General features: G+C 34.4%; 1 protein-coding gene across 4 annotated transcripts in view; it reads right to left on the bottom strand.

Moving 5' to 3' along the window:
• The window catches only part of LOC150096338 (cell division cycle and apoptosis regulator protein 1-like), a 557,664-nt gene that overhangs the window by 429,952 nt on the left and 101,206 nt on the right, over positions 1-26,506 (bottom strand). For 3 of the 4 annotated variants that reach the window (XM_090408838.1, XM_090408841.1, XM_090408840.1), the window contains exons 5-6: positions 24,176-24,232; positions 8,881-9,155 (exon numbers count right to left, since the gene is read on the bottom strand). In XM_090408838.1, coding sequence (XP_090264964.1) covers positions 8,881-9,155; positions 24,176-24,232 — 332 coding nt within the window. The remainder of the gene's footprint in view (positions 1-8,880; positions 9,156-24,175; positions 24,233-26,506) is intronic. The other variant, XM_090408839.1, reaches the window with a different exon arrangement.

The following is a 26,506-nucleotide window of genomic DNA, read 5'->3' as shown; positions in this document are numbered from 1 at the left end:
ATTTAATCCATATAATTAGCATTTTGAACATCCATAAAATTCACATAATTAGCTTTTCTCTTGGCACCTTGTCATATGCTTTCTCCAGATCTATAAAACAATTAAATACAAATCCTTAATTACATTCCCATGATTTCTCAACTATTTGTCTTAAAGTGAAAATCTGATCCTAACAACCTCTATTTGGCCTGAACCCTTACTTCTCCAAACTTCCCTTCCACAATTTTTCTTAGCAATTTCTCTAATATACTTGGATAAATCTTATTAGGAACACTCAGAAGAGAAATTCCTCTAATTCTCACATTGTTTTATTTCCCTTTATTTTATAGATAGGCACTATGAAAACTCTACTCCAATCATCTGAAATTCGACCACTTGACTAGGCCTTCTGAATTATGCAGTGTGGCCACTACAAAACTTTTGTACTTCATATTTGAGCATTTCTGGTCAAATCTCAACTCCGGCCACCTTTCCACATTCAAGCTTTTGATAGCTTTTTCTACCTCATGTGTTAATATGTATAAGCAAACCTCTACTTACAAACTTTCAAGATACAAACAATTTGTACCTATGAACACCATATGGGTTCAAAACCACAGAAACTTACACATTCATTTAGAAGCTTGTTCAGTAATGAAATACCATGAGTTGGCATATTTAAAATAATTATAATACCAGAGGGAAAACTCAATCAAGGGGCATCATCATCAGTACAAGATCACAAAATGGCAATTGAACATTAACAGACAATTCCAAAAAAGTGCTACTTAAGTAGCTACTGTAAGATAACTAAAAAGGTCAGTAAATTTCCTAACTTATTTAAAAAATAAAATAAATAAATTATACAGGGTGTTCGGGATAAATTTGACAGTTTCGTAAGGAAAAAGAAAATCTTCTTTGTATCTATTAAATTTAATGAATTGACAAAAAAACATTACAGGCAGAGTTAATTACAATACTATCAACAAGATTTACTCAAAATAACCACCATTAGCATCGATCACAGCTTCAATTCTGCTTCGGAACCTCGAACAAGCTGATGCTACAGTCTCCCTGGGAAGGGCCGCAAAAACTGTTTTAATTTTATCCATTAACTGGGCTTTTGTATTACTGGAAGTGCGATTGGTGTCTTTTTCAACTGCGCCCCATACAAAATAATCCATGGGGTTAAGGTCTGGGGAGTTTGGAGGCCAAACATTTGGACTGGTGAAGTCGTAGAAATTTTCAGACAACCATTTTTGACTTTTCCCAGAGGTGTGGCAAGGGGCCGAATCCTGCTGCCATACATACGGCCTACCATTGGCTACCCTTGTTATCCAGGGCTTGACTACAGTTAGCAACTCCACGAACAAAGCCCGAATTCCAATGCCAGGGTTCTTCAACACCTGTTCCTGCAGATTTGCGAGGAATTCTGCTGTACGAACGCAATCAGATCGTCTGCTAGGGATCTTTCTTCTTGCTACATCCTCGTAGTCACCATTGCAAGTCTCTAGTTCATGCCTGATTGTTTTTACTGTATTCAGGGAGCATTGGGCAGCAGTCGTAATATCCTTATTTTGATGGCGGGCACGAATCATCATGATACAAGTTATTCTCTTCCATGATTCAGGTGGGTTCCAGCTATCCATCCTTTCTGACATCTTGTATATGAATGAAGAAGGGTCCAAACTTTTAAATGAAGAGAAGTGTGTGTTAATACATGTAACTTACGGAAAAATATAATTAATTATAAATATGTCAAATTTATCCCGAACACCCTGTATATATATATATATATATTAGACAAAATAATGTTAGGAAAGATTAGCTGATTTAAAAAGTATGATCTCCCACAAAGGGGATAGATGTAGACCATCGGATCTGTTTAAGTTAGGAGAGTGAAGGAAAATTTTACATGTTTCTTTATAAAGTCATTCTATGAGGAACTGACTTTTATGAAGGGCTCTTGTCTTTTTCTGTAGATAGTTTCCAGTATTGAGACCACATGTTTTAAGATAAACAATGACCTTAATAAATATAACCCTACAACTTTCATAACCCATCAGACTTACATCATCAGGAGTATTATTAACAAAAGTTGTACAGAAAAGAGACTAGAAACAATTAATTACACATATTAGATGTTCTCATAACTTCACAATTCATTAAATATAAATAAATAAACAGAATAAAAGCATTAAATTAATTACTGTATATGTATTGGAAAAATGTCAGTTGCTGATGTCACGTTCTGTAGCAGCATGCATATCATAAATATCCTAGGTTCGTGGCAGTTAGATTTTTAATGAACACAGGCCAAACTTGGTGTAGGATTAAGCCTTGCTTTTATTATGTTATATTGTGTGGGAATATACAGTATTTGAGAGGATCCCTTGAACTTTCTTGTAAAACAATTATGATCAATAAAAGGCATTTTTGTTTCTTGCCAAACTATTTGATGGCCATTCTATATAACTTCTATATATAGTAGTTATATAGAATGCCAACCTTGATTTATGCTCTCTTCTTTTTTTGACATCTCTTACATATGAGATTTTAATCTAATGTTTAAAAAAAAAAAAAAAAGCCACTTTAATGTACTCATGGAGCCATTTTGTCTGTAACATTCTTGATGTAAGGTAGCATGATTGCATTCTTAAAATTTTTTTAAAATGTACTAGACAGTTGTTTAACATCTTGTGAAATAGTTGATGTTTTTCTTGTTCCACAGGTTCTCCATTCAGGATGCATTAATGTTTTAATGCATCCTGAATTAATTAATTTCGGGATGCATTAATGAATTAATGCATCCCGAAAATCAGCAGTGATATTTTCATATCACTGCTGATTTTCATGCCAAATCTGTTATAGGAGGTATTCAATTTAGTTAAGAAATCCTACAGACTTGTACCGGATTTATTTTGGAGTATAACATTATCTGCATAAAGTAAAGAGCTAAGTTTAATGTTACTTTCCTCCATAATGTGATCCATACAGATTAGCAATGAGGAAACTTTTCTGGTCGAGGTTTTATGCTCACAGTAGCTATTGGCCTGATAAATTTATTTCTCATCAACTCCAGTACCACATACACAAGTGTGCTATTAGTTTATAAGAAAAATAAAATTATCAAATTAGAGGACAATCCAATAAAGTTTAAAAGAATTTCCCTCTGGTTATAGAAATTACAGAACAAATATTTTAAAAAGGTAAGTAGACATGTAGGTATGTATTATTCGCAGAAATGCACAAAACATAGTCATAGCACAAAATGTAAATGGTGCTTGTGAGCACACCAAGCTGAATTGATTGTATGGGACATGTCATGCACACATTACTTGATCTGCATTCAGCCACATAGCTGAATGCAGATCATCTTGTGGCTCATTCTATGTACTTCACTGCATACTCAGGAAAGACTAAAGGTAAACATTAGTCCATGCAAGATCTGTGTCTGGTGATTTTGTATATTACTAAAGGTAAGGGTAGGTGAGCTGGATCACTTTTGCACAGAAAAGGCAAGACTGTGTTTTGATGCAATTGAACATGATAAAGCTGTCGAAAGTTTTTTTCACTTGGTTATACTACAAATTAAAGATGCCAAGAAATTATATTTTCAGTTTTATCCTTTATCCAAGTTTAAGCAAACAAAGTTTGCACGTGAAATCACTTCACGACTGGATTACTTATAGACCTCTCAATTACTTTAACCTTGGTATCACTTCTGAGTTTGGCTCTTGCTGATGAGACCTCAAAGAAGGTCAAAACCGATCTGGGTAGTGGCCCTTCCCACACTACATAGCATTATATACATGTCCATAAGGATGTGTGCATTGCATTGGATACTAAGGTAATTGATTTGAAGTCATTAGCCTCTATATACAAGTAACCCAGTTGACCCAGTTGTGAAGTGACTACTCACACAAACTTTGTTTGCTTACACTTGGATAAAGGATGAAACCGAGAATACAATTTCTTCCTTTCCCATAATGCATAACATTATACATGTCTGTAAGGATGTGCATTGCATTATGGGATATTAAGGCAACTGATGTGAAGTCATTAGCCTCTACATACAAGTAACACAGTCGTGAAGTGACTTCTTGTGCAAATTTTGTTTGTTTACACTTGAATAAAAGATGAAACCAAGAATATAATTTCTTGTTATCTTTAATTTATGATAAAGTTGTCCTCACTCCACTGAAAGATAGTATGTAAATCAATGTTTAAGGCACTAGTTGTGATGATCTTATAGCCTGGGATGTCAAAAGTACTGCATGGCTTGTCAAATGAATAGGATGGATGCACAGTACTACAGTCTGCAAAGCTATGGACAGAATTAGTGGTCATTGTGAGTAGTTTATGTACAGGAGAAGAGTATGGGTCTTCAAGTATCTTTGTCATACCATTTAACAATTTGAATCCTAGACCAATTGGGACTTAAAGAACCCTGTGTCCTGACCATTTTAAGCTCTATTTAAAAACTTTCTGTGCAGTGTCTCTATGAAATATCCAAATAATTAAACAGAATAATTATTCTGTCTTTTAGTTAGCATCTTTGACAATTAATTGGAACAAAAATTTTAGTTATACATATGATATGGGCTCCAGAAATAGATTGCAAGAAATCAAGATTTTTGAAAAAAATAAAAAGTAAATTTTTTATTTGTTTCTACTTATATTTACTTCTTTAGTGTTCAAAATTTAACAAATTCGGTCAAAATATTGCTTAGATATTACATAAATAATGAAAATTATAAATAAAATTTATGTGAATTTATCTATGTATAATGAAAATATCATTTTACATAGGGGTGTACATCAATATAATTATCCACTATTGGCCACAAAAGTCAAGTGGGTAAATTATTGAATTAGGCCATTCAGTTTTTGAAATGCCATGACCTCGCGTGCGATTGCGAACATGACCTGCTGGACGGCCTTGAATTTGGTCACCCTCTTGTTCGAAGTTCTGCGTCAGTGTTGCTTGACTTGGAGCTCACAATTTGTGGGGAGATCTGCTTCCTGTTGTTCTGGATCGCTGTCTGCCCAATCATCTAATTCAGATCCTTCGTTATCAAGTATTTCCTCAAGCATTTGTTCTAATTCACGTTCAGTCAAGAACTGTTTTACACCCCTGCTTTGGACACCTTATATTGTTTAGATTGGAGCAGCCAGAGTTATGACGGCGTGATGTAATATAAACATGAACACGTGATCGTACGTGACACAGCCGATGGGCAGGCGTTATGATATACTAATATAAATTCCCTTTTTAATTGATAAAAGCCAACCATCCTCATAGATAATGAAGCTGAAGGTTCAAATTCAACTACAGTACAGTCTGATAATGAATTTCAAGCATATATTATTATTTTTGGAATTTTTAATTTAGCAATGTAAATATATATCGATGGGATTCTGAGTTCATGTGCGATCGATGTATATTTACATCGATAGGACTCAAAGTATTAAGGATATCACTCACACTACGAAGAGAAAAGAGGGAGTGAGGGAACAGAAACTGGAATCCTGCTCTGGAAACCAAATAAGGCATTTGCCACTTCAGACCTCCAGCAAGCTGGGCAGTGGTATTTCATCCAGCAATGAAGAACATCTACCACCTAGTTACTAGTTGCATTTCCTACAATGGAAAGGTATCTCATTGTAGCAGGAATACTCACTGGTTTTGCCAGACCCTTTTTTGTGGAAGCAGGCCACACTACAGGGAGGCAGGGTTGATATGACAGGGAGGGGTATATATTGCACGTCCCTAGCCATTAGTGGCCCAAATTCTATTGATACTTCTAACTCTATTGTTATGGTTATTGTGCCTATCTTAAATTCTGATGATGCTGAGTTTGATCCTGCATCTGACTTTTCACTTATCCTTTTTTTTTTAACTTTTTTTTAATGAGCCTTTTTTTTAACTTTTTTTTTAATCTTATGTTAAAATGGTATATTTTTCACAAGTAAAATTCCAGTTCAGTGCAGAAAAGTGCCTAAAAGACTTCATTCTGAAACTGGAGAACAAACATGCAAATTTTTTTAGTCACTTAAGACCTCCACAACAGGACTCTACTGTTGTGGTCTTATACTGGGTGATGAAATTCATCCACCACTTAAGTACAATCACAATCTATGTCACTGCAGGATTTGAACCAACAGCCTGTGAACTGTATTGCAGAGATGCTATTCACTCAGCCAGCCAAGCAATATACATAAAGATATTTAATTTTGGAATACTGTATTCAATAGCTATCAGTTTTAAGTTTTGAAATTTTTTTCTCATGAATCTGAGAACATCCCATCTAAATGTGCCAAATTTCAACTTTATTATGCCAGGAATTTCAGAGATAGATACTTGACCACATACAATAAAGCACTTATTTTTGGACTGCCATTTTCGATCTATCAAGCTGATATTGTGAGATTAGAAACTGAGGTTTTTCATTTTGAGATTTTTCCCATGGGTTGTAGCATATCTTTTCTATAATCACAGGGATTTTTGAGTCACAGATACATACAAATAAAGATATTTATTAATAATGATAATGTGAAGGAGGAAAAAAAGAGGCTGAAAATATAGAATAAGATTCTGAATACTGTAGAAAAAACTCTGATATATGAAAATAAACAAAAGAAATGAGATTGGTTCAATGAAGAACATGCGTAAGAAATAATAAAAAAAGAAATAAAGCATACAAAGAATTTACTGCAAGACCATCTTAAAGAAGGAAAATATGAAGAAATGAAATAAAGGCAGACAAAGTATGTCGACAGAAGAAAAGACTAGCCCTTAATGAAATGACATGCAAAATAGAACAAGAAATGAAGACCAAGGGTGATCTTAGACAAGTATATAACACAATTAAGCAAATTAAAGGAGGATATAAGCCTGGGCTATATGTATCTATATGCAGATATGGACAAGGTAACATGTTAACAAAGAAAGAAAAAACAGGTTTCCATGAATTACTGAATAAGAACATTACTTCAACTCAAAATTATATATCCAGCAGAAAATGAATCTGTAGAGCTACCAAGAAATTAGCAATATAGTACATTCATTCTGGAACAACAAATCCACAGGAATAAATAAAATTCCTGCAGAGTTGCTAAAAGCAAGAGGGAAAAAACTAGAAGATAAAACATACAGATTTATTTTAACCATATAGAATAAAAAGCAAATGTGAAAAGAATGGAGAGAGTCTAATCTGTTCATTATATAAAAGGAATGACAAAACAGTTCATGGAAATTACAGAGGTATTTCTCTGTACAACATACAAAGTATTTACTTCTATTTGAATAACAGATTAAACCCACTAGTGGAAAACATAATTAGTTACATACAAACAGGTTTCAGGAAAGGCAATCAACTGCAGATCAGACATATATAGTTAAACAATTATTAGAGAAATGTTGGGAAAGTGATATTAATATTCATCAGTCTTTTGTTGATTTCCAACAAGCATATGACAACATTAATATATAAAAATTATATGAGATTATGATACACTTTGAAATACCAGATAAACTAGTAAGACTTGCAAGTTTAATAATGGAAAACTCAGAAGTACAGGTTAAAATATTAAATTATTTATCTGATTCCTTTCCAATAACTCAAAGATTAAAACAAGGAGATGGTCTAGTTCCAATACTTTAACTTAGTTCTGGAATACACTATCTGATCATTGCCAATAGATGCTAAAGACTCTTAATAAACAAATCAGTGCAGATTGTAGCATATGCAAATGACATCAGCATCACACCAAGAATCAAACAGAAAGCAGAAGGAACATATTTGGAATTAGAACAATCAGCATATGAGATACAGCAAAAAATTAATCAACAGAAAAATAAAATAATAATTAATTATTAGGAAGAATCGGTTAAATGACAAAGATGTGATAACTGGGAATCTTGAAACAGAAAAAGTAGAACAATTTAAATATTTAGGAGTAATGACCACTAGCCAACCAAATGAGATGGAAGTATGGAATCAAATCAAAGGAGGTAGACTTTCCCTCCCCCCTCCCCCACCCACTGGAAAACTCAAGTACAGAGTTTATTTAAATTGATAATTTGTCCAATTGTTGCCTATGGATGTAAAACCTGGATATTTAGAGCAATAGAAGAAAATATGATTTCTGCTTGCGAAAGGAAAATCCTTAGGGAAAATATTTTGCCCAATGAAATAATGATCTCTGCAGGATCATATACAACCATGAGTTATATCAACTCTGTAAAGAACCTACAATATCTAATATAATCAAGTTCAAAAATCTGGAGTGGGCAGGACATGTTTTTTATATAGAAAATGACAGTATTCTTAAGAAGACTATAAATAGTAAAATTCTTGGTAAAAGACCAAGAGGGGGAAAAAAAGAACAAGATGGATAGATACCATTATTCAATATAGCAACATCATATTGCAATGTCCCAACAGGATAAGTAAGGTACTGGACAGACAGACAGGGTTGAAGGATCCATGAGGCCAAGGTTCAATTTACACTATAGAATCATAGGTGGTTGAGGCCCAGCTTATTGGAAGTCTGAAGTGGCTTGAAGAAGTTCCATGTTTGGTTTCTAGAGCAGGATTTACAGACTATGGAAAAAATAAATTAAAAATACAAATATATAAAATTGATAAAAAATAGAAAAAAAAATCTTAGTCCACCCATGGTACAAAATGTAGTTCAGGTTTGCAAATAACCTTCCATGGGTGGGAACAACATAAAAAAAAGGAGGAAAAAGAATAGAAGAAATTCAACATACTTCAGTTAATGAAATCTGGATACCTTACTATCCAATTTCCAAATTACCCAGCCTACTCAGGTTTCAAGGGATCACATAAATTACAATATTCTATTAAAATGAACTATTAATCAGTTTCTCACCTTATCTGAAAGAAAACATCTTCATCAACAAATCCAAAGTTGTCATGTAACTTGGTAACTGTACCAGTAAAAACCCTCTGTTTTGGTTGTTGTTGTGGGGGCTGCTGCTGAGGCTGTGCCACTGCTGCATGAGCTTGCGGAGCTTGGAACTGTGCAGTCTGACCTAGAAGACGAGGTGCAGGATAACTAACAGTGCCAACCTGAGTAGTTGCTAATGTTGTTGGAAGAGCCAATCCTGGTTGTGGTAAGCGAGCTAATTCTACAACCATTCCAGCCTGAAAAGTTGAAAATATAAAACCACATTATTTCAAGTGGCATAAAATTCTGCCATAAAATTCTGTTAAAGTAAGTGAAATAGTATTCTGATCAGTTGCTTTTAAGCTTAATTTTATATAGCCATTCATTTGAGCAATTTCTCAAGAAGCTGAGGATATAGGTTTTCTGGTCAGTAAAAGTTGCTTTGTGGTAATTCATGCAACAGGAAAATGAATGCAGTTTTATAAATTAATGAAGTGACTGCTAATGTAGTATTTGTTTTATATGCTTCAAATGCAAGCTGATACAACTCAAATGCAAGTATTTTCATTTCTGTTTCTAATCAAATATTTAGCTGATACAACTAATCAATATTATCCAAAAAGAGATGACTCAAAAACATCAGTGACAGAGATTCTCACATTAAATTAAAGATGTCAATAAATTATATTCTTGTTAACCCTTCATCCAAATGTAAATAAAACATTTTTGTGTGGAAAGTATCTTTAAAAGTAGACTACATATAGAGGTTAATGACTTCATATTAACTGCCTTAGTATTGCCAAATTGCCACACTGCCATAGCATCATATACACCCTAAAGGATGTGTGCTTTGCATTATGGGATTCTAAGGCAATTAGCCTCTATATACAAACAGCCCAGTCGTAATGATACTTCATGTGCAAACTTTGCTTGCTTACACCTGAATGAAGGATTAAAGAATATAATTTCTTGGTATGTTTAATTTAATTTATAACCAAGTGGGAAAACTTTCGACAAGATTCTCACTAAAAAAAAAAAGTCTTCAGTTGTTTTGGGGACTTGTCCTTATGATAACAGCATCATGAGAAAATAAGATGACATCACTGAAGTAATGGAGAAAAATGATTTCTGTTTTGTGTTCATGGTCCTTCCCATATAACTACTGTAGCAATATTTATTCAGCTACACAACAACAACAACAGTTGAATTTTCTTAAATATCCTTCCTTGCTACATAAGAAATAGGATCTAAATTGAACTCCATCTGTAATGTGAAGATCTGTTTACATCCTTTGTCTTCACCAAATCGAAGCTTACATTTGACCTTCATTAGTTTCACATTTTGTAAGGCACTTTAATGATAACTTTACCTTCCTAACAGTGCTAAGCTTATGCCAATACATGGGGATCAGAAATTGGTTAAGTGAAAAGAAATTAAGTAAAAAAATCTGGCAGATATTCAGCATTCACAGAAGGTTGTAAACCTACCAATGTTGCTAGATTTACAACCTTTTGTGCTGTGATTGATAAAAGAGTTGCTTACTATTACGAACTTTCTTCCAAATTAATCTGTTGTCAGATTTGACATTTTATTTATTAAGTCCTTCCATTTATCTCACATTTATTTGGTCTTTTAAAGCACTAGAAACTACATTAATCCACTTCGATCTTGGTGTTTCTCTGGGCCTTTTTCCTTCCATCCTGGAATCCACCTGTTTTGCTACTCTTACACCACTCATTCTATTTAAGTAACCATACATACAATCTTTAGATTTGCTCTGTTCCTAACAATTCTGAATGTTAACAATATCAAATTCTGTTTTTAATATCGTCTAATCAATATTATTCTACAACTGTGCCATATCTTTGATCTTCTATTTCTTCTCAGAACTTTAATTTTTGTAATCTTTAACCAATGTTTTATTTCTAAACTAATTCTGAAATTTGTAACTTAAAACTGGCTTCAATGCTGTATTGCTAGTTGAGTGTTTTGGCTAATTTCTCTTATTACCATCCTGAATTTGTTTATATGGTATAACCACTACTACGAGCCTCTGCAGCTTAGTCAGTATAGACAAAGCCCTTTAGTCAGAAAGACCTGGGTTCGATTCCCATCCATGAAATGATGAACCTTTATCTGGTCTCTTTTGACCAGATAAAGGTTCTTTATCTGGTCAACTTTTATCTTGACCAGATAAAGGTGAGTTAGCCAGTCTCATACGGAGGTAGAGGGTTTTTTTCACTCGGAAACTTGGTTTTTTTTTTTGTCCTAAGAACAGGCAACCAGCCAGTGAAGACACACATGAATCTACAGTCGTAAAATACATACTTAATCCCTCATTAGAAGGGCTCAACCAGTCCTAAGGGTGGTTGAGGAAAGGGAGAAACCCCACACAAATAAAATAAATTACTACTACTGCTACATTGGTGTTCAAAAGCTAAGGAAAAACTATATTTTTTTTACCTGTATATGAAAAAATTTTCATGAGTACAGCCAAATGAGGATATAAATTTATTGCCAGCTTACTTATAAATTACATTACACAAAAAATGTCACAAATTTCATACAAATTAAATTGCAATAGGTTTTTGGCAAAAGTTACAAATTTCCTAAGGATGTAGTTATTAAAATATTCCTAAGGATGCACAATGTTTACAGAAAACTATGTGGAGAGACATTTCAGTATGGAATATATCCACCCAAACTGTGATGTAGTCCTCACAATGTCACAATATGAAGTTAGAGATGGTTGAGCCCCCCCCCCCCCCTGCAACTACCATCTCTTATAGCTACAGGAAAGAAGAGCTTGAAACTGGAAATTGTAAGACAAGTTAGTATGCAAAGACGATTTCCCAAAACCCTCCAGGGAGGATATTCTCAGATGCCCCTTGTCTGAAAACCAGAAATAATCTCTAGAAAATAGTAATGTGGAACGTCAGAACACTCTATGAGGAGGATAAATTAGGCAACTTAATCCAGAAATTAGAAGTGATGAAGATTATTGCAGGTTCCAATGAAGTGAGGTGGATGGATACAGGCATAATAATAAGAAAAAAATCATACCATGATTTATTCTGCAGTGACATTAGCACTTGTTCTAAGTAATAAAATCACAAAATCTCTCTGTGGATATTGGCCCATAAACGACAGAATCATAACAGCCAAAATAACTGCACAACCATTTAAGTTATATATTATCCAAGCATATGCACCAACTCAAGATCAGTCAGATGAAGAGTTGGAACAGTTTTATGAAGACATACAAACTGTAATCTCTAGTGCTAAGTCAGATAATATTATTATAATGATGAGCAACCTAAATGCAAAAGTGGGTTCAGAAAAAATCATTCTGCATGGGTAATCAAGGGCTTGGAATTAGAAGTGAAAGACTGATTCAGTTCTGTGAAACTGTAATAATTGCTTAATAATTGCAAACACATTATTTAAACATCCTCCTAGAAGACTATATATACATGGAAAAGCCCTGGATACATCTACCAAATTGACTATATAATAATAAGCAAAAGATTCTGAAATGTGATAACATAAACAAAAACATATCCTGGAGCAGCCATAGGACCTGACCATAACCTAGTGATTGCAAAAAATCAAAATAAAACTTAAGATACCAAACCAACCATTCATAAGAGAAACATAATTCAGACTCACTTAATAACAGAGAGCTGCTTTATAAAAGAATTTATTTAAGAACAAGTACCTTAACAAGTCCAACACCACAACTCACACAGAAAATAGAAGACCAATTGATGAAATTAACACAAACTTGATCGTGGAGAATGGAAGGACAGAAGATGAAATTAGAAGGATTGAAATCACAAGGTCAATGAAAAGTCTACTGACAACTAGAATTAAATCTGAAAACAAGACTAAGAATCTCCAAATGTTATATATAGTCCATGAAAGAAAAAAAAAAAAAAAATTGGAAGTTTTTGAAATGTGGATGCTGCAGAGAATTATGAGGATATCATGGAAAGACAGAAAGAAAAATGAAAAGATGGTAGGTGAAAAAAAAAACGCCTGATATAAACAAATTAAAAAGAGAAAAGTCAGCTATTTTGGAAATATTCTTAGACACAGCTGCCTACAAAAGACACTTCTTGAAGGAACTGTTGAGGGAAAGAGAAGGAGAGGAAGACAAAGACTGGAGTGGATGAAAAATATAGAAGAATGGACCTATCTTTCATAAGAGGAATGAAGCAGAGAGGCAGCACAGAATAGGACATAGTGGAGACACATAGTGGTCAATCTCCTGGAGGGAGAAGACACCTGACAAGACAAGATGACAGCTGGTGTGAGTGATGTATGGCCTCCCTTGATAAGTCCTTGACTCCCTGGAGCCTATACAATAATAATAAATATTTAGCTATCCTATAGCAATGTGCCTATTCCGTAGATTTACCAGTGAAAAACAAGGCTGATGTTTCTGTTTACCTGCCTATTTTAATATACAGTAGAACTCGGTTATAATGATCACAGTTACAGCAAATTCATTTATAACGAATAATTCTGAAGGTATATTTGAATTACATTTGATTTAATGCATGTATTTCATGTTTATTACAAATTCGTTTCACGGGAATAACGAACGAATAATACACGTTAGTCATTCCTTTACTGACATTTCATACGTACGCATTTTCTGGTTGTGGAAAAATGTCAGGAGTCAAATGGAAAATTTTATCAGTTTCCGAAAAAGTAGAAATTATACGGGAGGTGGAAAGTGGCCAATCAAATCTGACAGTAGCAAAAAAGTATGGTTTGTCCCCATCTACAATATCAACAATTTGGAAGAATCGAGAGTTGAATCTGAAAGCTTTTGAAAACAATTTATCGAAGTGTAAAAAACTTAAAAAGTGTAATAAAAGTGACGTTGACGAGGCACTTCTTTTGTGGTTTAAAGTGCAAAGAACCGCTGGCTTACCTATTAGCAGACCAATTTTGAAAGTTCAAGCCGAAAAATTTGCTGTTCAACTTGGTTATAGCGATTTTAAATGCAACAATGGGTGGATTGATCACTTTAAGAACAGAAACAATATTGTCTATGCAAAAGTAAGTGGTGAGGAGTTGTCCATTGACAAAAACATTGTTTCTGACTGGATCAAGAATCTATGGCCGGACATGAAACGTATGGATACAACAACATTTATAATGCAGACGAAGCAGGGGTTTTTTATAATTTAACACCCGATAAAACTTTTCAATTTAAAAACGAAAAGTGCATTGGCGGAAAACTTATCAAAAATAGACTCACAGTTTTAGTTTGTGCGAACATGACCGGTAGCAATAAAAGAAAGCTTCTTGTAATTGGAAAATCGGCAAAGCCTAGATGCTTTAAAAACATAAAGAAACTTCCCGTTGATTATACAGGGAATAAGAAGGCCTGGATGACATCTTCAATTTTCGAAAATGAAATTCGCAAGTGGGATAAAAATCTTCGCAGTGAAAATCGGAAAATTTTGTTATTGATAGACAACTGTCCTGCCCATCCTGTAGTGGCTAATTTAACAAACATAAAACTTGTTTTTTTTCCACCGAATGTGACATCTGTCTTGCAACCACTTGATCAAGGCGTAATTAGATGTTTTAAATCCCATTTTCATCGTCTGTTAGTCTTGGAACTGATAGAACGCAGAGAAAAACCCACGGAAAATGCTTATGCTTATGACTCGAAGATCAGTGTACTTCACGCAATACGTTTAATGAGTGATGCTTGGAATTTGGTGTCATCGTCTACGATACAAAACTGTTTTAAGAAAGCTGGTCTTGCGGAATAAGAGTGCGAATCTGAAGAAGATGAAGAGGATAACTTACCGTTATTAGTGTGGTTAAAAGTACGAAACTTGAACAATTTTGAAACGTGCGCAGAGATTGATAATTTTATAGACATTGATAATGGCATCACAACTTTGGGAATACCGACAAATGCTGACATCTTAAAACAAATCTCTCATACACCAGAAGAAGATAATAGTAGTAGTGACTCCGAGGAAGAAAATAGCAATGATGAGAAAATCGTTACCTGGTATGAAGCAGAAAGTGCTTTACATATTTTAACAAGATTTATGAAATCGCGATCTGTAAGTTCAGACGACACATTCAAGCATCTTAGTGATATAAGGAACAATTTCAAACGTATGAAATATGCATCTTGTGCAAAGCAAAGCACGCTTGATGATTTTTTATGTAAAAATGTGAAGTTTTAAAAATAAATTTTTGTTCTTTATATGTATGTATGCACATATGTATTTATGTTACCCAATATACCTATGCTGAAAAAAATCTGAAAACATTTTTAATTCGCTCAAATTATGGCCATCTTGGATATAACGAATAACGGTTATTACGAACAAATATATGCGGTCCCGTGGAATTCGTTATAACTGAGTTCTACTGTGTATATATATATATATAGGGGCCATAATTAAAGAGAAGGTGTTCAGAGCCTTGTTGCTCTGAACATCTTCTTAAATTGAACGAAATTCAATCAAACTTGGTGTAAGTACGCTCTGGAACATGGGGTTTTTATTTACAGAAGATAAAAAATAGTAAAAACTTCTACTGCCAGGGACATTTGGCTTTATAAGTGCATGGTTTGGAATTAAACAGTAATGGCTAGAAGATACACAACAAATCAATTTTTGTGTTGGTTTAACTTACAGATGTAGTTCAATATGTCTTTCTTTCAGATGTTCTAAGAACTGCATTCTGTGAATGACATTTTCTAAAGCAGAACAGTACAGAACATATCTGCATTGATTTGCCTCACATGCTGTGTTATTCTGTCTTTCAAGATTGCTAAATTAGTTGCAACTTTGTCAACTTGTTGAGGAATAATCTGTTGTGCCCTCGACCTGGCATCACTGCTAAAGATCCACTATTTTCAAATCATAAAATCATTTTTACTAAGATTTGTTACTGTCACTGGACCTTTTCTCCTATCCTTCAATCGCTGGAATTCTTCAGCAAAGCATTAGCATTACTGATAGTAAAGCTTGACTAGCAATGCACATTCCAGTAAGGTGAGATCCACAGAACTTCAATCTTATCAGAATGACTCGAATCTGTTTTGGTCTATCCACCAACTTATCAGTGAGATTATGTAAATATCACGCGATTCTAGCACCAACTGTCTGCCGGTGGCAAAATTTTATATATATATATATATATAAATATTTTTTTTTTTTTCTGTAAATCAAAAACCCTAAGTTCCAACATGTACTTGTAGCAAGTTTCGTTGAATTTCTTCCAATACATTTTTCATTGCAAGACTCTGAACACCCCTCTTATTATGGGAGCCCTGTGTATACATATTATATATATATATATCAGCGGTGTCACATACCCATTTCAGTTGTGTGTGCTGTCATGGCTTATGCAGCCAGTGCAACAAAATTCACATCAATTTGACCATATGATTGCATTTTTATCGATGAATGAAAGTTTTAATAGTGTGTATAGCACATCAGTACTCATCTTAATTGGATGCAATTAATTGTAGGATAACTTTGAATGCTATAATTTATCAATTAATTGTAACCAAATCTGCACAGAGTGGGGGACAATGTGTTTGTTTTAAGATACTGCATATTAGAAAATAATAATGAAAGAGAATGCTATATTCGAATTACTCAAAGGCATAAAATTTGGAAGAGGACAAGGCTTACCTCTTTCGAGTACAATACTGTTTCCCATTGTAAATATGGGCCAAAAAATTATAAATTTATAATTATAAATTGAAGCATTTGGCTCTTCATATAATTAGTAATTTATAAATTTATCAAAAATTATATATTAAAAACTTGTCTATATTATATATAAAAACTTGCCTACCACATCAGTTCACACTTCACACATGCAAAATAAATGAAACTCATAAAACAAAAAAACAGCAACTCATGACAAATGACAATGTTCAACTGGACTGGTGGAAACAATAACCAATCACAGCCTCTAGGTGATAATGTCTCAGAGCTCACCCTGCCTCACCTTCTGAGTGGTTTAAAACTACTAGAATGCTAAGAATTTGATCACTGCACCATCTGTACATATTTCCAAAGGGCTGAAAGGTATATGTATCTTGAATGTACACCTGGGCTATTTAACGCAAATGTGACACAATGTTTACAAGTCAAAGTGTCCTCTTCGTGAAACATTAGTATATTGTGTTTAATTTTAGGGATCATGCGAAGTCTGAAAACAATTAGCTGAGTCTTTAATGGGAATAAATGATGATTGCTCTTAGATTTCATTTCAGTCTTCTTATGGAATTAATAACTGCATCAATTCACATAGATCTTAGTGCTCTTATAGATCATTTTTCTTGCTATCAAACACTTGTTTTTGCTAACATTTCCTCTTCTATTCAGTTTAAGTAACATACAGTCCTTATATCATAATTTTAATATGAATATGCAATTAATTACTCCCCTAATTTTTTTTTTTTTAAGAAATCCATATTCATGGTCTCTAGTCATCGATCAAGAGTTTTATTTCTAGACAAATTCTAGATCCATGGGATAAAAATGTTCAAAAACTGTATTGTACACTACTAGTTGAGTGTTTAGGCTAATATTTTTCTTATCTCAAATAAATTTATTCAACTGGCTTCCCACTGTACTAGCTTTGCATATTCTATTATCTGTTTCCTTATTTAATTTGCAATCTTCACTAAAAATTGTACCTAAATGACTAAAATGTTTTATTTGTTCTAAAGACCATCTTATTTTTCTTTCTATTGTTGATTTTCATATTGTTATGGCATTCATTCAATTTAGTTAGAGGAGTGGTACTAGATTTATTTAGGAATATGACACCATCTGCATAAAGTAAAATGCTAAGTATAATATCGTCTATTTATTTAATATCAAGTTTAATGCAATCTTTCTTGATAGTATGGCCCATGAACATGTGACCTTATTAATTAACTGTTGAAAATTTTTTTCCCTTGATTATACAACAAGTTAAAGATGCCATGCAATTATATTCTTGGTTTAATCCTTTATCTAAGTGTAAGCAAACAAAGTTTGCAGGTGACGTATCTTCATGACTGGACTACTTGTATATAAAAGCTAATGATTTCACATCAGTTGCTTAGTATCCCATAATGCAAAGCGCTCTGCTTTTGGATGTGTATAATACTAAGCACTATGGGAAGGGCCACTATCCACAAGACCGGTTTTGACCTTTATTGAGGTTTCATCAGTGGGAGCCAGACCCAGAAGAGTGAGATACCAAGGTTGAAGTAATGCAGAAATCACACACACTGTATATACATATATAATTAAAGATAATTACTAGAAGCTGAGAGATACCAAAATAGAAAAAGCTATTATTTGAATGCACAACTAGTTTCATCTTCTTAGAAGAATTCAGGTACATAACATGAAAAGAGAAATACCAAAATGTACATTACAAGAGAGAAACAGCTATAAATTAACTTGCAAAGGTATTACTGATATTTGAAGGCTTTCTGGATGCTATAGTAATGTTGGACATGTTCACTTAATCTCGAGTACACCAAACAATCAGATAGGTTATTTGTTAAGGCTAGTATTAAGATGAACTGGATAAGGGACAATTTCTGTTGATTCCACAATTCTTCCAGCTCATCATAGCATCTAAAAATGTTTTTTGATTTGTTCCAGATCACTAGATGAGAAATAGAATCTTCATCATTAGGGTGAGCAGAATTAAGAACGTTATTAGATAATGTACTGCTCTAGTTCTGCCATGTGTGATGGCTGTCGCATGCTCTTCCATACAAAACTCAATGGATTTCTCTGTCTGATCAAAATAGGGCACACTGCAGTTACATTACACCAAAGATGGTAAACTCCAGGATACTTTAGGCAGTCTTGTTTCAGTTTAAGACTGAGAAAGGAACAGAGTTTAAATAGAAGAGTACAAGACTTGCAGATTTTAAATTTGTTAAGAATTTTTGCTAACTTTGGTGATAACTTTGGTGTTATTGCCATATAACATAGCTGATATATGGCAATAACATATATGGAAACCTTTAACATCAGTACTATCTTCAGTATGGTGAGCAGGTGAATTAAATAGCAGCTTACTAAACAGTCTGTTTAGGATAACAGTTTTCTGGAAAGTTGTAAGAAGAAGCTGTAGTTCTTTAGTAATCTCTTCTGCTTCACTGAGGAGGGAGTGAGCATGTTTACCTAATGTAGAAATGATGTCAAGCTTTTGGGAAGAATAATGATGAGATTGCACATCAATGTATCTATTGGTATGTATGGGTTTCTATAAATAGATATCTTCAGTTTTTCTGAATGAGTTTGACATCCAGGAATGGGAGAGAACTGTTAATATCCAATTCCAAGGTAAACTGTATTCTTGGGTGTTGATTGTTGAGATGTTCAGGAACTCCTTTAAGGAATCTGGTTCATGGCTTCAAATTAAGAGAGCATCATCAATATACCTTTTTCTATAACCTTGGCTTTAATGGAATGGAGTTGACTGATTTTTCCTCAAAGGTTTCTAAATATTTATAAATCTGCTAATATAGGAGATAATGGGTTGTCCATGGCCAAGCCAAAGTTCTGTTTGTAAATAGTATTTTTAAAAAGAAAGTAACCAGAATTTATGTACTAGGTCAGAAGTAACATAACTTATCTTTCAAAATAATTAAATCCTCTTCTGTAGGTATATTAGTCAAGAGTGAAAGAACAACAAAACTTGCCATAATTTCATGCTTTTGAAGATGCATATCTTTAATAATCAAAACAAAGTGTTCAGGATTCTTGAGAAAGGAGGTGGTTAAGCCTTTAAACTTTTTAAAACTTTGGCCAAATGTTTTAAACACTTGTGTGTGGGAGAATCAATGTCTTCGTGGAGTGTTTTCCTTATGTTTAGGCAAACCATATAATCAGGGAATGAGAGGATGAAATGAACGAAGAGATAATCTTAAATTTCTAGAAAATTCTATAGTGGTTTAAGATACTTATTCGATTTCAAGAATCGAGTAAGTATCCATTTGTAATAATTGGAACATTTTGTTATTATATAATCTTCAATATTCAGGATGACAGTGGCATTATCTTTATCTGCAGGAAGAATTATTATATCTTTGTTTTTTTTGAGTTTAGTAATTGACAGCGATCCAGCTCGTGAACTTCATAACCATACAAACAACCTTTTTAGAACAACTACAGAGTTTCCTAGAAATATTCGATTATCTCTTCGTTCACTTCATCCTTTAATCCCTCGATTATATGGATTACCAAAAATTCATAAAGAAAATACTCCACTGAGACCAATTGTAGAAGGCATTGATTCACCTACTTATAAACTCTCAAAGTAGTTAGCAAAATCTCTAAAGTGCTTATTCGGCTCAACCTCTTCTTTTTTTCAACCCGAAGTGGCTATGATCTGACCTCATGTCGGCTACTGGAACATTGGTTTCTGCTTCCACTATGCACAGAAGGCTTCATGAAGCTGTATGCTAGGCTGGAAGTCTGCATTTCCCCTATCTTCACACCACAACAGGAGAGAACATTTAAAATGGGCCAGACCCCTAGTCAACTGGACCAAAGGGTGTCGATATTGTTTACAGATGAACTCTGATTTGCTCTACAAAGCAGTTCTCTCCAGATCAGACGAGGTCATGTATCCCTATGTTCATCCGCATGTGAATGCAAATGGGAAGATATTTATCCTACAAGACAATAATGCTTGTCTTTATTGAGCAAAGTTGTGGACCAATACATTAAAGATGCTAAAAAATTATATTCTTAGTTTAATTCTTCGTTGTAAGGAAACAATACTTACATGTGATGTAACTTCAAGACTGGGCTACTTGTATATAGAGACGCACATCCTTTCAAAAGTGTATAATTCAATGTATTAAGGGAAGAGCCACTACCCAGACTGGTTTCAACCTTTATTGAGGTCTCAACCAAGATAAACATTCAGCATACAATCAATAACTCAAGTCAAAAACCCTAGCTTCTCACTTAACCTATACTACAGCCTAAAAATAAAAATAAAATAAGAAAAAAAAATATCCAAAAACAAATCCAAAAGAGACTTTGTATAGGCCAAATACAAACAGCTTAAATCTTGCAGCATGCAAACAGCAGAAAACAAGCCTGTTGGACAGAACTCTTCTGCCCTCCTTTGTTTCTACCTCTTTCACAGCCAGATGATAACATGATAACACATCACCTAAAGATAAAGCATATCACTTGGCCTCATGTACAGATAACTAAACAAATCTCCTTCTAATACACCTATAAACTGTTCACAGCATGCCTCCTCTGATCTTTTGCCAGAAGAACACCAGAAAAGTCTACATCATTCTTGATGCTAATAAGCACCCTTGTCCAGATGGTATCACTCTGATTGTGCAAAAATCTTGTGCTCCAGCCTACGTTGGCTATACAAACTATGATACTCATCTAGCATCTATCCAAGAATATGGAAACAAACCTTTATCCAACCTGTCTCTAAAGGGAGATAAGACAGCCATCAAACAATCATTTCATTGTTCTCAACTCAATACTTCTGAAAGTAATGGAAGAGATCATGAATGGCCAACTTCTTCAATAATTGGAGTCCCACTGATCTGAACAGAAACCAAGGAAAATTTTGTCAAAATTTGTTGTTGTTTTTTCTTCACACCTTTAAGGTAATGGATTAAGTCTAGAATATACTTTCTCACCAAACTACCATTTTGTAGTCCCCCCTCTGCTTTTTGGGAATGAATTGCCAGTTTCATTCAATAGTGTCATGGTGGATGGTTCCTCTCATCTGATAAATATTAGATGATAATTGACAGAAATCTGTTAACTGGGGTGCCCTAGTGCTCTGTGCTTTCAACCACAACTCTCTCCCATCTAATGACTTTCTCTCACTAACCTCAAAACCTATGTGGAAATTTTGTTGATGACAACTCCATTCATTATAGTGCTCAAAATTCAAGCAGAAAAAATTTATGATGTATAGTTGCCATGGGTAAATATATATTCAATAAAATAACAAAATAAAAATAAAATTTTTTTATACATGGAGTGATTGAAATAAATTTTATAACATTATAAAATTTATAATCATATAACAATCCTAGCTGAATGTAAATCAGTAACACATTTTACCAATAAGAATCTTTACTAATTATGAATAATATGTAAAAGTAATATTCAAAGAAAATTTTAGAGACATTTTTTTAAACTTTCACATCTGTCACTCCATAATATACTGAATTACATTTTTAATTCCGCGCGGTTAGCCTAGTGGCTATGCGCTTTGCAACCATATATGCCTGGGGAAGGAGTGTCCTAGGTTCGATTCCCATCGGTGACGTGAGGAGCCGAAGGATCTTCCTCAGCCATCGTCAAGTTAGCAGTCTTGGGCGTGGACAGCAGGGTTTTTTCCCCAGTTTATTCTGAGGGTTTTCATCCCGCAAAGCAGGCAAACTGGCCTTGAGAACTTAACACTACAGGCCATAGGATACACCGAGGCATAGGGCTGACCACCTTATCCTGTAAAAGGAGTGAGGTCTGATGATCAATGGACCCTCGACACCGCAAGGTAAAAGAGGGTATAAACAAGATGAGATGAGACATTTTTAATTCACAGTATCATTTTTACTGTAAATTGGCTGTATATTTTAATGAAATTCCTCAAGTAACATGCAATAATTTATAAAATCTCCCTCAATGAAATAAACAAAAATTAAAGAATATCATTTCACATATGTCAAAATTATTCTAATAGATGCTTGCTATAAGATTTGCCAAAGACAAAAGTAAAAATAAAATAAAATAAAATAAATGTAAATGTTCCCTTGATCCAATTATAGCCTCTGTTGAGTACCTTCATGTATGAAACAACAATATCTAAAGACAATTCTCAAGAGCAAAGGCACAGTGATCAAGAGAATTAGTTTGCTATAGTGAAAGGTCAACTACAGTAAATTTCCTTTAGGAACAAGAGCATTCATATTATGAGATATTGGCTAAGACTTTAAAATACTTTGTTATACTCAGTGAGCTCTTGTTATCTAGTGGTGTTGACTAATAAAATTAATTGCTTTCCAAAGATCAACAGAATTTGTCGATCTACAATGAATGAGAGAGAGAGAGGAAGAGAGATATATCTAATGAGTTACAGTGGCTTTCAGGTTTGAAAACCAACGTAATAGGACCATTTAAAAATATCTAGAAAATTCAAATTAAATGTTAAAACATATAACATTTAATTTGGATTTTCTATTCAGAATTTCCTTAAAAAATTGACTTTTGTTTTTATAAAAAGAAAAGAAAAAACTTTTAGGCCTTCAAAAACAGAATGTTCAATAATTAATACAATCTCAGGGGTGAAAGATGATATGAGATCGACAGATAATCTGATATTCGCAAGTTATAGTCTCCACCCCCACTACTCTACCTACCCACTGCTCCCCCCCCCATTCCATGACTCATCTGTGCATGCACCAAAATTTCTGCACAAGCACATCCCCTCCCCTGAGGCTATTTCTGCAACTAGCCGGCGGAAGAGTGGCCACCTTTGTACTAATGAGCACATCATCATTACAGAGTCAAACAAGAAGGTTCCCAACAATTACTGTGCTGAGGCAGGGTGTTAGAATTTATATGAAGTACACCACCTCCTTGCAGAATTAACGATGTCATTACTAGATAGCCATTTCCCTATATTCAGCATGCACCTACATGTAAATTCCCACGTTTATAAGAGTAGCACTCAGCATCCTCCCTGTGGGATCCTCAGTGAGGCATGCTGGACCTGGCCTTCCACACTGGATTTTCCATATTTGCTATTTCACGTTCCTTATAAATTATAATCAGGCTGGCTCTGATTAATTTTCTCAACTGAGAGAAATTTTCAGTGATAAACGAAATTGGCTGTCTTATATGAACAGCAGAACCAGGGCTCTATCCAATGTCTATAAAACGTCCACCTCAATGAGAGTCATGTTTACTCTTGCCATATACTCACAACCTTGATTAAAGAGGCATGAAGTGGCATCTGATAAAGCAGGTGAAACCTTGCAATGGAGCCCAATTTCGTCACACTCTCTCTCTCTCTCCAAAGCAGGATTTCCTCATTACCTAAACCTTTTCTCATAGACAGTACTGCTGTACAACAAATTTACAATTTTTTTAAGTGAATTCTATCCAAAAATTCACTTAAAAAACATTCAAAACAGCTGATAATACAAAAAAAGTCATAAGACAGGAATATGTTGATGTTTAGCTGTTGAAACATCAACTAAACTTACACTTACTGTTCCAATTGGAGTAGTAGAAGCCAGAGATGCTGGAAGAGCAAGTCCTGCCTAGGAATAAATGTATGCAAGAATGTAACTAATATGTATGTCTATGTATTTTAAATAACATTCTTAATAATTATTATGAAACTTTTGGGATGTGAATACAAAGTAATTTATATGCAGGAAAATCAGAAATGGGCATAATGCACTAATGCTAAATATTCAAACTCACTTCAGGCATAAGCTATATTCCTTATGAAGAGAGACAAATATCTGTTGATACACAGACAAATGTCTCAGTTTTCACTAAAATATTTCCTGATAAACAATCATTACATCACATTCACAGAGATCGAAAGATATCAGCTGTTGCAATGGAAGATTTCATAGCATGAATTTCCTTTAGCCGACTGATGCTATTGGCTTTTAGTTGATTATGGCATTTGATGAATAAGTATAAGAAATTAAATTACCAGTAAAAGCATAAGCAATCCACAGGTTTTGGACTCTTCCCTTACATCAGCATGTAGTTTCAATTCCATAAAAATTCACTAAAGATATCAAAAAATTATATACTTCGTTTAATCCTTTATCTAAATTTAAGCAAACAAGCTTGCACCTAACTATTTTCAGGACTGCGGTAACTCATATATAGAAGCATATGACTTCACGTCACTTGTCTTAGCATCCCATAATACAAAGCACATATCCTTACAGGTATATATAATGCAATGCATTATGGGAAAGGTCACTATCCTAACGGGTTTCAAACTTTATTGAGGTCTCATCAGTGGGAGCCAGACCCAGAGGTGATACCAAGGTTGAAGTAATGCAGAAGTCACATTTTGATATACGAGTTGCCAAAAGGTGTCTGACCTTATTATTAAAATACTCTGCATTAGAAACAGTTGTTGGAAGTTTTTCCACTTGGTTATACTATAAATTAAAGATACCAAGAAATTATATACCAGATTTAATCCTTTATCCAAGTGTAAGTAAACAAACCTTTTGGCAACTCATATATGAAAATATGACTTCTGCATTACTTCCACCTTGGTATCACTTCTGGGTCTGGCTCCCACTGATATGACTTCAATAAAGGTCGAAACTGGTCTGGGTAGTGACCCTTCCCATAATGCATAGCATTATACATATCTATAAGGATATGTGCTTTGCATTATGGAATACTAAGGCAAGTGATGTGAAGTCATAAGCTTCTATATACGAGTTGCTCCATCCTGAAAATAGTTCAGGCATAAACTTGTTTGCTTACACTTGGATAAAGGATTAAACCAAGTACAGTGGTGTCTCGCAATTTGACACTAATCTGTCACCGAACTAATGTCAATTGCGGGACAATATTTCCCATATATGGAAAATATGGAAATATAGATTAAAGTCTATGGAAAATAGATTAATTCGTTATCGGACCCCCATCCCACTCCCCTGTTAGGGGAAGTGGAGAAACACACCATATTATTTACTTTACTTTATGTATTTTACTATTGTATAATGCACTAAATTATACACTATTGTATACACAATACATACAATCTACTGAGCCTTAGATGTTGGAAGGGAGTCTTCTTTATCCTGTTCTACCTCTTCTCATCTCCTCTTTGCTTGAACAGGGATGAGGAACTGATCAAGGGTGGACTGTCTCTCCCTCTTTTTCAAGATGGTTTTGAAGTGATGCATGATGGTGTTGTTGAACAAGTCTGTCATTCTACTCACATCAGCAGTGTTGGGGTGCCATTCCAAACAGACTGCACCTTCTCCCAATGGAATAAAACTTCTTTAATGGCAGCTGTTTGCATCGGCCCTTTTTTCCTGTCATCCTCTTCTTCAGGTGAAATTCCTCTTTCTCTCTCCTTTGTTTGCTGTTCGCTGAGTGCTCTGAGTTCTTCTACGGTCAGTTCGTCATCGTGATCCTCCATAAGCTCTTCTATGTCAAGATCCTCACCATCGAAATGATCTCTCGCATGGTTGAATCTGCTTCTGATACTCCAGCTGCTTGGTCTCACCGTTGTTATCCTGAGTAAAATTAGGAACGAGTTTCTTCCATGATGCACAAAGGGTTCTCTGTGTCACTCCATCCCAGGCAATTTTAATAAAGGAAGTGGCATGGAGAATGTTGAACTCGGTCTTCCAGAAGTCCTTCAGAGTCTTGTCAGAAGAATGAGTCTCGTCAAAAAGCTGTGAGAACAAAGCCTTGGTGTAAAGTTTTTTAAAACACGCAATCACTTCTTGATCCATGGGTTGGATCAGTGGCATCGTGTTTGGAGGCAAGAACTGGATTTCAAGAATGTCCTCTAAGTCTTGGGGGTGGGCACTAGCATT

This window comes from Typopeltis vanoorti, chromosome 19 (assembly GCF_054136105.1).
Source record: "Typopeltis vanoorti isolate ZY-2024b chromosome 19, IOZ_Tvanoo_1.0, whole genome shotgun sequence".
Classification (NCBI taxonomy): Eukaryota; Metazoa; Arthropoda; class Arachnida; order Uropygi; family Thelyphonidae; genus Typopeltis; species Typopeltis vanoorti.
Note: the sequence above shows the minus strand (reverse complement) of the source record. Positions and strands in the feature narration are given on the sequence as shown.